Here is a 15,273-nt window from a genome sequence, read left to right as displayed (position 1 = left end):
AACAAGCGTGCAAATGGAAATAATTGCGGCCGGCAAAACATTATCGCTCATTTTAATTTATCGTGCAATTAATTGATTTATTGCTTATCGCAACATGCCTATTCATTTGTGGTCAGGCACATTCAAACACAACATACTTCAACTGATGCTAGTGGGGTCTGTGTAGCAGCAAGGTTGGGGTCTGGCATTTTGAGAAGAAATGTATCCAATGTGCAAAAAGTTGCAACGAGCTGAAAGCCAAATTGCGTGACCTCGAAGGGCGATCACGAAGACAATACATCAAAATTGTTGGTCTGCCCGAGAAGATTGAGGAGGGCTCGTCTTTGGAGTTTGTGTCGGACCTGTTTCCTAACCTTCTGGGAACTGACAACTTTCCCCAGGGGATCAAAGTCGACCTGGCTCACCGAATCGGGCCGCCGAGCAACAAAAACGTCACAACCCCGTGAGAGAAAATAGAAAAAGAGCCCATTAAATTACAAAGGACAGTGCGTCAACATCTTCCCGGACCTCACAGCAGACGTGATCCAAGACCGCAGAGAGTTCGAAGGCAGAGGCTGAGAGAGGCTGACATTCGCCACAGGTTTCTGTTTCATTCTTGGTTGATCTTCTCACACGGAGGTGTCACTAAAATATTCCACTCATCACAGGTGGCATACAGCCACATCAGCGAGCACATCCAAAACGCTGCAGTAGGTGCTACGGCTAAACAGACTGGTCATGAACAGCGCCCAGGAAGCAGTCTCTCATCTCTAACCAAACTGTACCAGCAAAGTTTTTTTTTCTTATTTTTTAAGTTATTATGGACCAAATAACTGGTAATGTATACGGCTGCATGCTATACTGTTATTGTGTTATTGTTATACGTTCTTCTGAGTTGGATTAATGTTATATTTGAATAGAGCTATGTTCCAAATCCCAGGAAGTGACCCACTGTCTGTCCTCTAAAATCAAATCATCCTCAGTGGGCTTCACATTCCTAACAGTATGACACCCTCTGCCCTTAGACCTTTAGCTCGACTGAGAAAAAACTTGCAGTAAAAAACCCTTTAACGGGATTGATTTTTTTTTTTTAAATGTCAGGGAGAGTGACAGAGGAAGGGATCCCTCTCCCAGGACGGACATCATGCAATAGAAAATAATAGAAAATAACAAAGGAATACAATCATTGACTAAATGTTAACATGGTAATACTAAAGTAAAATATGAATAGTTAATAGTGTGGATGCAGGAGGACTTCAGAGGCTGACAGAGAAGGACCTGATCCACACCGTCTCATCTCCACCAGGGAAACCTGGAAGAGGACAGACAGACAACCAATGAGCGTAGCAAAGTGAACATAGAGAGTGAGCAGGCATGAGAGTAGGAAGAGGACTATCTTGCTGAGTGATGACTCAATGCTGATGTGAGCCACTAGCAGCAAGGAGAGAGTCCATTATTTTGAAATGATTGAGCTTTAAATCGTCTCAAAATTATTAAAAACAAACTATTTCTAAACGATTAAAAACATCAGAGTGCCCACCACCCACCAGTGCACCAAATCGACCAATCTGCACCGGGACCACCCCAACCCGCGCAGACAAGAGGCCCCACACCACGGTGCGGAGCCAAAGCTACCCGGGCCGAAACCGCCCACAGAACAGCACCCCCAACGGCCAGACCAGAGACAACTCCCAGTCTGGCAGGCCCCCATGAGGAAACACTGGAGATTAAAAATTGTAAGACATAAAAGCATAGAGGCTAAAAACACTAGAGACTAAAACATAAAAACATAGAGGCTAAAAACACTAGAGACTAAAACATAAAAACATAGAGGCTAAAAACTAGAGATATTAAAACAGTAAGGATAAAAGAGTGCTCTGAAAAGCACAGCATAAAAGGAATTAAGAAAATTAAAAAAAATTAAAATAAAAAGTCAATTAAAAGCCAGGTTAAAAAGGTGGGTCTTGAGTCTCTTTTTAAAAACCTCAACAGTCTCCGCGACCCTGAGGTTCTCCAGCAGGCTGTTCCACAGTCGGGGCCCATAAAAACTGAAAGCCGCCTCCCCGTGCTTTTTAGAATTTATCTGTGGTATGGTCAAAAGGCCAGTACCGGAGGACCTCAGGGTCCGCGGGGGCTGATAGAGTAAAAGCAGGTCAGATAGGTAAGAAGGCCCAAGGCCGTTAAGACACTTGATGATCACTTAGAAGTCAAAAGGCAAAATTATTAAATATCTCTCTATCTATCAATATTTCTGCCTGTATTTCTCTCCTCTCTCCACTGCACACTCTGACGCTCTGAAGTGAAGGCATCGGCCGAAAACAAATATTTACTGACTGCATTAAATTGCACCATTTAGACATTTTTGTAAACATTCAAACCCCTAAAATCGGAAAGTATCGGTATCAGACGATATCCAAAACCCAGATATCAGAATCGGATCAGAACTAAAAATAGTGGATCGGTGAATCTCTAGTTTCTACACAATTGTTTTTGCATTCAAAAAGGCAAAAAACTACCCAATTAAACCAATTAAGTATATATCCTTGGTCGTAGACTTCATAGATGTATAAAACAAGCAAAAAAAAAACTAACAGGCTGCCACTACGTGCAGCGCCATGGTAACAATCCAACATTTATACATGTATTACAGGAAGTCCTAACAGCAATAAAATAATTCCCAAATGGAAAGACAGCTGGCCCTGATGGCCTTGGTATAGACAGTTCTATACAAACGACATGGCCCCTCTATTGCTGAGTATGCTTAAAGAGTCAATTAAAAACAAAAAGATACCAAAGTCATTATATAGTGCAAATATTTCCTTAATTTTTAAAAAGGAGAAAGACGAGACTGACCAGTCATCATATCGGCCCATATACCTTCTCTGTAGCGATGTAAAGGTGTTTACCAAGATTTAGCTAATAGACTAAATAAGCAAATTTCAACCATTATTCACCTAGACCAGGTGGTTTTTATCCCAAGGATTTTGAATGAATATTGTATACAGCAAACAGAATGAGTCAAATTCTGGAGTCCTTGCACTTGATGCACACAAAGCATGGTGGAGATGCACTATGCTGATCCAACTGCATCTGTTCTTACCAACTCTGAGAGATCTCCCCCTTTTAGCCTACATCGTGCTTCCCCCTGAGCCCACTTCTTTTTGCCATATGAATAGGGCCCCTGACTATTGCTATCAGAAAGAACCCAAAAATGACCACCATACACCTCGGTGAAATGGATCACCACATAGCTCAGAATGCTGATGATATAATTTATTTTTTTACGCAGTCTGAAGAATCTGTTACGCTAATTTGGAGGGCTATCAGGTTAGACCAGAAACTGCCGGAAATTTGAATGTATGCCTTTAAGTCAGGATTTATATCCTGAGTTTCTCAGTAGTAATCTTCCACTTTAAGTTACTGAACATATAAAGTACCTAGGAGCCACTATTCCCAAACAATCAAAAAGACCTTTACAAATTGAACTACAGTGCTATGACTGATAAACTTAAAAATGATATTGAATTTTGGAACACTTCCTCTATCCATGATTGGTCAATGCCATCAAAATGGTGACTTTGTCTAGGTTTTTGTATTTATTTCAAAGTATAACCATTTTTCTGCCAAAAGCAGTGTATTTAGTTGTTATTCAGATATCTATGGACACATCATTCATCCAAACCCAGTAGCGGCCATTCTAGGCTTGTCACAACAACTAGAGACTAAGTTATTGGAAAGCTCTGTCGATCCAGTATGGGATGGTGTTCGCGAAAAATATTATTCTTAAGGTTTGGAACAAACAGCCCCCTGTTTTGAGATCTGGCTTATAGAGTTCTCCAGTGCTTTTTATATGGAGAAAATTCAATATGAGATTTCAGGGAACGCAAAGAGGTTTGAACAAGTGTGGCTGCCTTTCCTTGACTGTATCGCAGTGCTGAAGGGACCCACTCGACACCTCAATTGCCTTTTATTTTCAGTTTGACACTTGCAATGGAAACCTGTATAGTAGAGTATGACATATTTGTTGTTTATTTTGTTTCGTCTTTTATTTTGTACTCCTTTTTTCAGTGTTTTTTTTATGTGTGTGTCTGTATATGGGAAAAATATATAAATAAACTATTTAAAAATATATATTTTCAGAAGAAGATATATATTATATTATATTATATTATATTATATTATATTATATTATATTATATTATATTATATTATATTATATTATATTATATTATATAATATTATATTATATTATATTATATTATATTTTATATTATATTAATAGTTCTCTTTCCTCTCAAATAAACAAGGTAGAACTTCCAGATCGTGAAACAAGTAAAGAACAAGAACAGAGGGGTGTTTCAGGAAGTGGTTTTTGAGGCAACTCAAAGTTTGTTCAATCTGAGTTACTGGAAAACTCTGGGTTTTCCGTTTCAGGAAGCAGGTTCAGCGCAACTCAGAGTCCATTACTGCGGCAACATACGCTGTGAGTCTAACCTGCTGGTCAGTGGCGTGCACAGACATTTTGGGGGGCAGGTGCTCAGTGCAAAAAAAGGGCACAATATATATTCTATCGATAAATTACCAAATAATTTTAAGGGTACTTGTACAAAATTCCCCCCCAGGCCTAATGACTTTTAATACCCGGCCACACATAGAGTGTTTCTCAAAGGAATTTGGGAGACTGTATTTGGGACCCTGGACCTTATAGGGGGGTCCGGGGGAGCATTCCCCCGGACCCCCCTATAAGGTCCAGAAAAATTTGAACCTTTTAAAGTAAAATTCATCAATCTGGTGCACTTTGAGAAGAAAGCTACGGCTAAATCACCTGTGTCAATGTGGGCTATTTAGTACTATTTTCTGGAATAATTTGGAGACACAGAATTACCAAAAAGCAGAAAGGAAAAATTTGCATGTTTGAAAAAAAAAGCTTCGGATTTTTTTAAATAATCCCTTATCCCGAATTCTCTCTTTGAAGCCTTCGTTAGGCCCTTGATCTCCGTACTAATAATATCCTATTAAGGTAAATACAAGATTACTGCAAGTCTTGTAACACAGAAATAATTTATGGTTGGGACAAAATAATATAATTTACTTATATAGCTTCATGATTGATTTAGTACCACCAACCCACTTTGCATAGTTAAAATAAAATGTGTGGACAGCTTTTAAGATATTTCAATAACATTTGAGGAACAGTTCAACATTAAAATCTGAGCTTTAAACGGGACATATTATGCAAAAACTCGGGTTTAAATGTATATTTCCGAGGACTACTAGAATAGGTTTTAATGGTTTATTGTTCAAAAAACCCATTAGTTTTCTACCATTGCCCATTTCTTCATCACCTTTTCCAGCCTTCTCTGCTCTCTATCTCAAAAGGTTGATTTTGACATCTACCCTCCTTCGCAAAAATCCTAGTCTGCTCTGACTGGTCAGATACATGCACCGCCCTGCTCATTTACTCTATACCTTCCTATATGGGCATGGCACATGCCCAGCTGTCAGTTTTGTTTACTTTTGGCCAATGCAGCATGGAGATCGATGTTACCATGTTTAGCTTCATTTCTACAGCAAATGTCAGCACACTTACCACTTCTAAACCAAAAGCTTTACAACTGAACCTGGGGCCTATTTCAGGTAGCTGGTTTTGAGGCAACCCAGAGTTTGTTCGCTCTGAGTTAGTGGAAACTCTGTGTTTTCCGTTTCAGGTAGCAGGTTCAGCGCAACCGAGAGTCAGTTACTGCGGCAACATACGCCGTGGGTCTAACCTGCTGGATAGGTGGTTAGACCTACCCTGAGTTTGTTTTCACTTTACGCTGCAGCGACACTCTTTCTCCGAAGAAAGAGTGTCACTGTCACACGCGTCCCTGTACAGTTTGAAGCAAAATCACTCCATATAAATCTCCATCGGGATGTTTTTATCATTTCCTGATGATTTTACGTTTGACCGATCATTTATCTGATCAGTAGCCTTGTTCTCAGCCCTCGGTCCGTTCATATAGGCGGCCACCTTACACATCGTGACATGCTCTACATTCAGATTAATAAACCTATTTGTATTGTATGCTTTTTAACGTCTGTGCCACTGAACAGATTTATGTCAGGTGGATTCATGTAACGCTGCGGCTGCACGCGATTGTTACTGTTCACTTGTGCGATCCTAAAGTCACAGACGAGCCTCGTTAAATAGCCTAATATGAATATAAAAATTATATAATAATTTAAACTGTGATCACTTGAGGAAAATGGATCTGGTAATAAATCAATCAGGCTCTTCAATGGAAACTGTCACCTTATGTGTCAGACGTTAATGTCTTTCACTCCCCATTTAAAAGAAGCGACTGTCTGTTTACTGCACAGTGGGCTATTAGGCTATAGCTTCCCAACATATTATACAGCGAATATAAAACACTGTCAGAAATGCTGTGCCGCGCCAGCTTTATTACTTTACTGCTGATATGCGTAACTTTTTAAAATAGACTATGGCTTCTCATACGGAAGCGAAATGATTGCTCTGTTTTTTTCTGAATTGCCGAGGAGATTAGATCAGAGTTATGTGACAATATCCCCGTTAATTCTTCTCCATAGGCTACCATAAACTCATTCGTTAATATTTCTAACTCCAGTGGGAGTAGCGGAGAAGTTTTTTTTTTTTTTTTTTGAGAAGTGGAGAAGTGGGAGGATCACGCATTTGTTTCTTCTGTTTCCATGGTGAATCATGTTATCAGCGATCCATTGACGATGGCTTTTATGCACACGCTCCACCCAGAGTGAACACGCTCAGAGTTGATTGACCCAACGCTGATCCACTGTTCTGTAACCGAAAACCCAGAGTTACTCATCAACCCTGCGCTCTGAGTTGACCAACTCAGAGCGCAGGATTAAACTCAGAGTATGTAAAACCAGCTACCTGAAATAGGCCCCTGGTCAGGCAGGAGTCTGAGCTGAAAACTGTGAAAATTGCATCAAGATTTCTGGTTTCCCTGACATTATCCTCAGGTAAATACAGTTTAAATATGTCACAGTCAATAACAGAATATGAGCTAAGTATTTATGCAAAAACCTCCTAACTTGTAACATACAACGTTTTATGTACAGTAGGTCCCGGTCCCCACTCCTGTAGGCCTCCTCTTTGGCTCGACGCAGCCTCCTAAGGTTAGGAGTAAACCAAGGTTTGCTGTTGTTGTATGTGCAGAAGGTCTTGGTTTGCACACAGATGTCCTCGCAAAAACTGATGTAAGATGTTACAGTGTCAGTGAGCTCGTTGAGGTCTGTAGCTACAGCTTCAAAAACGCTCCAGTTGGTGCAGTCAAAACAAGCCTGCAACTCCAGTTTTGATTCTCTTGTCCATTTCTTTACAGTCTTTGCCACAGGTTTAGATGTTTTTAGTTTTTGTCTGTAGGTTGGAATGAGATGAAGCAGACAGTGGTCGGAGAGACCTAGAGCTGCCCGGGAAACGGCACGGTAGGCATCCTTTAAAACAGTGTAGCAGTGGTCAAGTGTATTTTTGTCACTGGTGGGAATCTTGATATGCTGTCTGTATTTAGGGAGTTCCTGGTTGAGTTTGGCGCTGTTAAAATCCCCAACAATGATAGCGAGAGAGTCCGGGTGTTTTTTCTCTGTGTCTGTTATCTGGTCGGCCAGCTGTTGCAGCGCGTCTGCTACGCAGGCTGACGGTGGTATGTAAACACCGACCATAACAAACGAGGAGAACTCCCGCGGAGAATAAAAGGGCTTGCAGTTTAAGAAGAGGGTCTCTAAGTGAGGGCTGCACGTCTTTTTCAGCACTGAAACATCTGTACACCAACCTTCGTTTAAGTAGAAGCAGATTCCTCCGCCTTTCGTTTTCCCCGAAAGCTCTGTGTTGCGGTCCGCTCGGATGAGTTGGAAACCGGGCAGCTGAAGTGCGCTTTCCGGTATGCGTTCACTGAGCGTTTCAGTGAAACACAGGGCGGCGGATCTGTAAAAATCTGAGTTGTTTTGGATGAGAAGCAGCAGCTCGTCCATCTTGTTTGCCAGGGACCGGACGTTTGCCAGGTGAATGGCTGGAAGCGAGGTGCGTAATCCCCGTTTCCTTAATCTCACCAGCGCTCCTGCTCGTTTCCCACGTCTGCGTCTCCGGCTGAGAACTGCTGAGCCTCCAACCAGGATTTCCATAAAACTTGCTAAGTTTGTGAACACCGGAGAAGAGGTACCTGAAGAGGTTTGCCTGATGTTTAGAAGTTCCTCTCTGGTAAATGTTGTTGGTGAAAAACTGCAGAAAACGTAACAAACGCACAAAAACAAACAAAGCACAAGAGAGCGAAGTACCGAGGCTGCCATCCGCGGCGCCATCTTGCCACTAATTGACTATCTGTTCCTATACTTTTGCTCACCTAAAAATGTGGTGTTCCTTTACAAATAATGCTATCTTCTCAGTTGTGTATCAGATCCAGATGTGAATACCTGGAAATGAAAGCTGAAATGTTGATCTATTGTCTCATATTCATATTTTGGTGTCAAACCCAAATGTTTCCAGTCTACAGCAAAAATAAAGGAATTGGCCTCACTGTTCCGATACTTATGGAGGGGACTGTATGCGATTCCCCCTCCATGTCTGCCTTTAAATCAAGGCTCAAAACCCATCTGTACACCCTGGTTTTTCCTCCCCATTAACTATCTTACCTCTGCACTACTATCTTTGTTTATATGTGGATGTCTGGGCTTTATGTCTTTTATTTTTGTTATTGTTATTTTACCTTCATTGTTTACCTACTGAATGCACTATGTACAGCACTTTGGACAGTGCAAACTGCTATAAATGTGCTTTTATAAATACATTTTACTTACTTACTTACTTATAACTCACCCCAGGCCCTCTGGCACAAATCACCCCAAACCCAGAATTTAGGATAATTAGCATGATGCAGCAGTTTAGGGCTGACATCGTGCTAACTATATAGACACAAAGTGTAGCATACTAAAGCACTAAAACATGTGTCAAATGTTTTCAAACGTGTTTATAATTGTTCAGACACAATAATCAAAAAACCTTGAAATTTTACTTTGAAAGGCAAACAACTGTTTTTTGAGTTTAAATGTGCTTATATCTTATTGCATGGTTATCCCTTCTTTACAGGATTAGTCAAATGGATGGCTCTTCTTAAATATGTGGTCACATTTCCAATTTCTTCTATGGTTTTCTAGAAACAAGGGGTGGCATAACTTCCCCACCGGCACAACTCACCCCACTCTCCCCTAAAATGTTAATAGAGTGGATTAGACATGTCAGAATATAATGATGTGCTGAACTAAATAAAAAGCATTTTAATAAGTTTTGGTAATAGATTTTAGAATATGTTCAGTCAAATCTTAAAATCACTCTTTAACAGACTGGTAATCAGTGATGAGGCTAAACAGGAATCATGTTATCTTGTCTTCCATAATTGTTAAAAGCCGAGCACACTTATTTGAGATGATAGGGAGAGAGAAAAATTAAAATGTTTATGTTTTTTCTAAGATGATAAAAAACATGACTTTTGTAGCTTGCTTTTCAAAACAAAATTGAAATATAACTCCCATGTATCTAGCTGAAGGTTTGAAATCTCTTAGACAGGCAGCCAATGTTATGGGAAGTCTAGCACTGTCACTGCCTTCACTAGTTTTTAATGGGACATTACTTTGTGCATGATCTGCATAAAGTGGTACTGAATATTTTTATGGGGCAGCATGTCAACACAATGAAAGTGTATCTCTGTTGTCATTTCTCCTAGTCCCTGTAGACACCAGTCTAATCATCGTGGTCCAGGCCAAAGAAGATGCCTACGTCCCTCGTACAGGGGTCCTCAGTCTGCAGGAGATCTGGCCAGGATGTGAAGTCAGATATCTGAAAGGAGGACATATCAGTGCATACCTGTTTAAACAGAATGTCTTCAGGTAAACTACTGGCTCATAGAATTTCACATGTTGTGTGTGCTCAGTAATTAGGGTTTTTCGTCATCTCGTGGTGAAGGTTCTAGATTGCCATGCTCCTTTGCTAAGCCCTCCGGTTTGGAGAATTTACAGAAGTTACGGTGGACTTCAAGGACAAGAAGCAAGTTACTAAAGATGGCATCATACACCACTGCCTCAAGTCTCTTCACAATTTCAAGTGATGAGGTGAAGATATTTTTAGTTATTTATTTCTTTAGTACTTCTTGGTCTTCCAACAGGTGTATATCCCCAGGACGCCCACTATATATAGAAACAATAGACTGTATATGAATGAAAAACACTTAGGCTGTTAAGTTTGTCTATACTGTGGCCTCACTCCAGGCCCCCAGGATCAGCGCCAGAATCATATCAACCATCTAGGCTGATGGTTGTGGGCAGTAGGATTGGAGGATGGCCTAAAAGAAAGAGGGGCCGACCAGTAACCATGAGGTTCGAGCCCTGCAACGACAGGAGGTTGCTAGTTGTAAGACTAGCAGCTGGAGGGAGGCTGGTATTACATCTACGGTGGCCACCATCTCCTTGAGCAAGGCATTTAACCCTAAAAAGCTGCCTGAGGGGGGCTGTACTATGGCTGACCCTGTGCGATGAGCCCACATGCATTGCATGTGTGTGGTGAGTTAGAGATGTGGGAGGGGCACACAAACACACAATTCAATGACCTTGTGTGACTTACCATGGGTGAATCTGTTTGTGTTAATTGACAATAAAGAATTTATTAACTTGACTTAACATGGGCTAAGTGGCCAAGCTTGGTATGGCAGATATTCTCTGTCTATGGCGGCTCATGGATCCTGAAGTGGAACCCGCCATTCACTCCAATGTAAATTAAAGAGGATTCTGCGTCCTAAAAAAAATCTGGATATCCATTAAAGGCTCACTATTATCTTAAATGATTTTCTAAAAACTTTTAACAACGATTTTTTTTAAATGCAGCCAGACGCATTTGCAAGGAGACTAAAACAGCCATAGTTAAACAGAGTTTTGGCATCTCTGTTTCTGTCTCCAAAAGGGCCCAGTGCACGGCCCCGTCAATCCAACAGGTCTGACGCTCTGACATCTGTGCCGTGTCCAAGCATTTTCTATATGCATGACGATGTATTTTAAGGACGGCGGTATTTTGGTGCTGATCCTGGCGTTCAGAAGTCCTCTGGCGTTCACTGTGTTTCCTGAGAAAGAGCACACTGAGCATGCTCAAAGTTCCCATATCCAGGAAGTATCTTCCCCTATTAATTGGGACGCCACTGTTAGAAAAATATTTCATGTTCTTTTAACCAGAGTTGAAGAAGGAAAAACAAGTAGAAGATTTATTTCAAAGCTTAAAGGTTTATTATCTAAATTGAGTGAGCAGAAACATGTAGGCCTACATGGAGCTTACTGGTTCTCAAAAAGCGTCCCCAGTAAGACTGAAGATAAAATGGTGAGACAAAGTGTTGTATGGAAACAAATACATTATTTCTGATTGGTTGACTATGTGTTAGAGGCTGGCCGTAGATGTTAGGCTTGGCTTCCTGATGACGTCTTCTTCTTGCTGGTCTTCATAAGATACATTTCATGTTTTATACTACCCTGCTCATAAGAGAGGTGAAGGGAGGGTGCGGGTCGTTGCTAGGCCGGTTGTCATGTGCAGGCACATCCCACACAAATAGTTCTCCCCTGACCTTGGGCAAAGTATCTACTGAAACTACCTGCCTCTGTATATACAGTGTTGTTATGTGCACTTACAAATGGTGAATGAATGTGAAGTTAATAAACATACAAAAGTGTATAAGTTTAAAAAGCGTATAAAATTAAAATTATTCTCACAATCCCTCACAATCCCTCACTTTACACCTTTTAAAGGTGTAAAGTGAAAAAAGAATTTAAGCAAGAACAAAATACATCAAGTATAGAGCACACATTCAAAAAAAAAAAAAAATTAATTCAAAATTAGAAATTAAAATGTCAGGTTAAAACGGAAACAGAACGGTCTTCAGACCTGATTTAAAATAGCCAAGTGTTGAAGAGGACCTCAAGTCCCCTGGAAGTTTATTCCAGAGCTTGGGTGCATTAAAACTAAAGGCTGCCTCTGCCTGTCTGGTCCTTACTCTGGGGACTTTCAATAGCCCCGTCCCAGACGACCTGAGAGCTCTGACTGGTTCATAAGGGACCAGTAGGTCAGATATGTATTTTGGCCCTAAACCATTTAGGGCTTTGTAGACCAACATCAATATTCTAAAATCAATTATTTGGTTAACAGGAAGCCAATGTAAAGACCTCAGAACTGGGTTGATGTGATCCACTTTTTTGGTCCTAGTGAGGACTCGAGCAGCAGCGTTCTGAATTAGCTGAAGCTGTCTGATTGATTTTTTAGGAAGGCCAGCAAGGACACTGTTACAGTAGTCAAGTCTACTAAAAATAAATGCATGGACAAGTTTTTCTAAGTCCTGCTGAGACATTAGCCCTTTAATTCTCAATATATTTTTAAGGTGGTAGTAGGCTGACTTAGTAATTGATTTAATGTGTTTTTTGAAATTTAAGTCGGAATCTATCACTACTCCAAGATTTCTAGCTTGGTGTGTGCTTTCTAACATAACAGATTTAAGCTGTACGCTGACTTTTGATTGTTCATCCCTGGCACCAAAGACAATTACTTCAGTTTTGTCGCTGTTTAATTGAAGAAAGTTTTGGCACATCCAGTCATTGATTTGTTCAATGCATTTACTTAGTGCTTGAATCGGACTATAGTCTCCTGGTGATATGGTTATGTAAATTTGTGTGTCGTCTGCATAATTATGGTAGCATAATTTGTTTTTGTTCATAATCTGAGCTAGCGTTAGCATGTATATGTTAAACAGAAGAGGCCCAAGAATGGAACCTTGGGGGACCCCGCATGTAATATTTGTTCGCTCGGATGTGAAATTGCCTATTGACACATAGTAGTCTCTTTCCTTTAAGTATGATTCAAACCAGTTTAGCACAGTTCCAGAGAGTCCAACCCAGTTTGCTAGTCGATCTAGTAATATGCTGTGGTCAACTGTGTCGAACGCAGCACTGAGATCCAATAAAACTAATACAGAGCTTTTGCCATTGTCTGTGTTTAAGTGGATGTCATTGAGGACCTTAACCAGAGCAGTCTCAGTGCTGTGGTGTTGTCGAAAACCTGACTGAAAGACATCAAAGCAGTTATTCATTGCTAAGTAGTTATTTAGCTGATGATGAACAGCTTTTTCAATGATCTTGCTTAAAAATGGTAGCTTGGATATCGGCCTATAATTGTTCATGAGTGATGTATCTAGATTTTTCTTTTTTAGGAGTGGCTTGATGACAGCTGTTTTCAGGGCCTGTGGGAATACACCAGTGCGAAGGGACATATTGACAATTTCTAGGACATCTGAGGCCATACAGCTAAAAACAGTTTTAAAGAAGCCTGTGGGCAGAATGTCAAGGCAACAGGAGGAGGAGGTCAGGTGTTGTATAATGTCATCCAGGTTTTTCTTGTTTATCAGAAAAAACTCTGTCATGGCATTTGAATTCGTTTTAAATGGGTACAGAGATAAAAACATATCTTGAACCTGGTATTGATGCAGTGACAGCTTGTCTTATTTTATGAATTTTCTCAGTAAAGAAGGAGGCAAATTCATTGCAGGCCCTCGTGGAAAGATGCTCAGACGCTACTGACACAGGAGGGTTTGTTAGCCTGTCAACAGCAGCAAACAGGGCATGTGCATTGTTGCTGTTTTTGGTGATGATGTCAAAGAAGAAAGACTGTCTTGCATTTCTTAGTTCTAGGTTAAACGTGCGTAGTTTCTCTTTGAAGATGTTATAGTGAACATTTAGATTTGTTTTTCGCCACCTGCGTTCTGCTTTACGGCACTCTCTTTTTTCAATTCTGACCTGAGGGGTATTTCTCCAGGGGGACCTTTTTTTACCAGAGATGATTTTCACCTTGGTGGGTGCAATAGCATTATTATTATTAGTCTTTATTGAACATGGTTTTAAAAAAAATAATACAAACATAAATAAAACAATTGAGCAATAAAAAAGGAGAATAATAAATAAAATAAAAATAAAAAATGGGATCCTAAACAACAATTACATAACTCAAATAATATAGTTCATGTTCAATAGGGATAGGAAGAAGTTAAAAAAAAACTTTTCTGGTCCTACCCCCTCTTACTTTTTATAATTGTTTACAAAATAAAGTAAAATCAATAAATAAAAAATTAATCAATAAATAAAAAATTAATCTAATAAATAAAAAATGAATCATCAATCAATCAATCAAGCATCGATAACATTTGTAATTTTTGAGTTGAAGTTACATACAAGCTCATTAACTGAGATACAGGGGAGGAGCGGGGACAGAGAAAATGCCTGGATAAATTGTTCACTCGTGTTTTAAGTAATATACCGTTTTTTGATAACCTTTGTTTTTGCAGTTGTGTGCAAAGATATTGTACTCCCAAAAAACAAACATGAATGGTCGGAGAGACCCACATCAGACACTAAAAGGTTTGAAATGTCCTGGGGCTGGTTTCCCGATAACGTCCTCTCTTAGCGAGCTACGAAGACTCCTACGTTATGACTTACCAAAGTTGTTTACCTCTGTAGTCGTGGTTCCCGAACGGTCTCTTAGGAGAAGCACTCCTTACGTCGTTCGTACATTGCTGAAATCGATTGCTCAGAGTTCGATTTTCCATTTCCTGCTCATTTCATGCGCAGCTGCATGACAACACTAGGCTATATTATAAAACGTATTGCAGTCTTTTTGCGAATAAAAGATTGCTAGAAATCCTTCAAGGCAGAAACATGTATTTAACACTAGAAGCGCCAGCGTTCTCTTTACATGCTGCATAATCAAATCTACCCGTGCATTTCTAGTGTAATATAAAGTCATAAATTAGTTTGTTTAACCATCATCTGTGTTTTGGACCTCTTGTTTTATAATCTAAGTATCTTTAAGAACACTAATCACGTTTCGTGGTGGGTCAGTAAGGAAACTGAAAGTAGATATAATATCGCCAATAGCCTATATCAATAAAAACAGACGGCCAAAACAGCGTCCAAATGAGCTAAAATCCTAAACACAATAAACATTAACATGGCACACTTATTTTAAGGTAAGCTTTAATTGATTATTGATAATTTTTTTCACACGTTTACATGTTTTGAGCCAGAGGATCCGACAAACTCTGCCCGGCTGCTGTCAGCTGAGCCAGACGAGCCGTGTGGAACACAGTTCGGAGGTTCTCAATAGTATCCAGCCCCGGAGACAACATACTACCATAGCCTATACTGATTTTAAAAAATATATAGAAAATATAGAAACAGCGGAGGAGATTA

The 15,273-nt window shown here is 40.0% G+C and overlaps 1 protein-coding gene across 2 annotated transcripts in view; it reads left to right on the top strand.

Annotated features, from left to right (window-relative positions):
- abhd18 (abhydrolase domain containing 18) overlaps window positions 1-15,273 on the top strand; it is a 110,471-nt gene that overhangs the window by 81,045 nt on the left and 14,153 nt on the right. For both annotated transcript variants that reach the window (XM_080035120.1, XM_080035121.1), the window contains one exon: window positions 9,732-9,894. In XM_080035120.1, coding sequence (XP_079891246.1) covers window positions 9,732-9,894 — 163 coding nt within the window. The remainder of the gene's footprint in view (window positions 1-9,731; window positions 9,895-15,273) is intronic.

This window comes from Ammodytes marinus, assembly GCF_949987685.1.
Source record: "Ammodytes marinus genome assembly, chromosome: 10".
NCBI classification, from domain to species: Eukaryota; Metazoa; Chordata; class Actinopteri; order Uranoscopiformes; family Ammodytidae; genus Ammodytes; species Ammodytes marinus.
The sequence above is the reverse complement of the archived record's forward strand: the minus strand, read 5'-3'. Positions and strand labels throughout refer to the sequence as shown.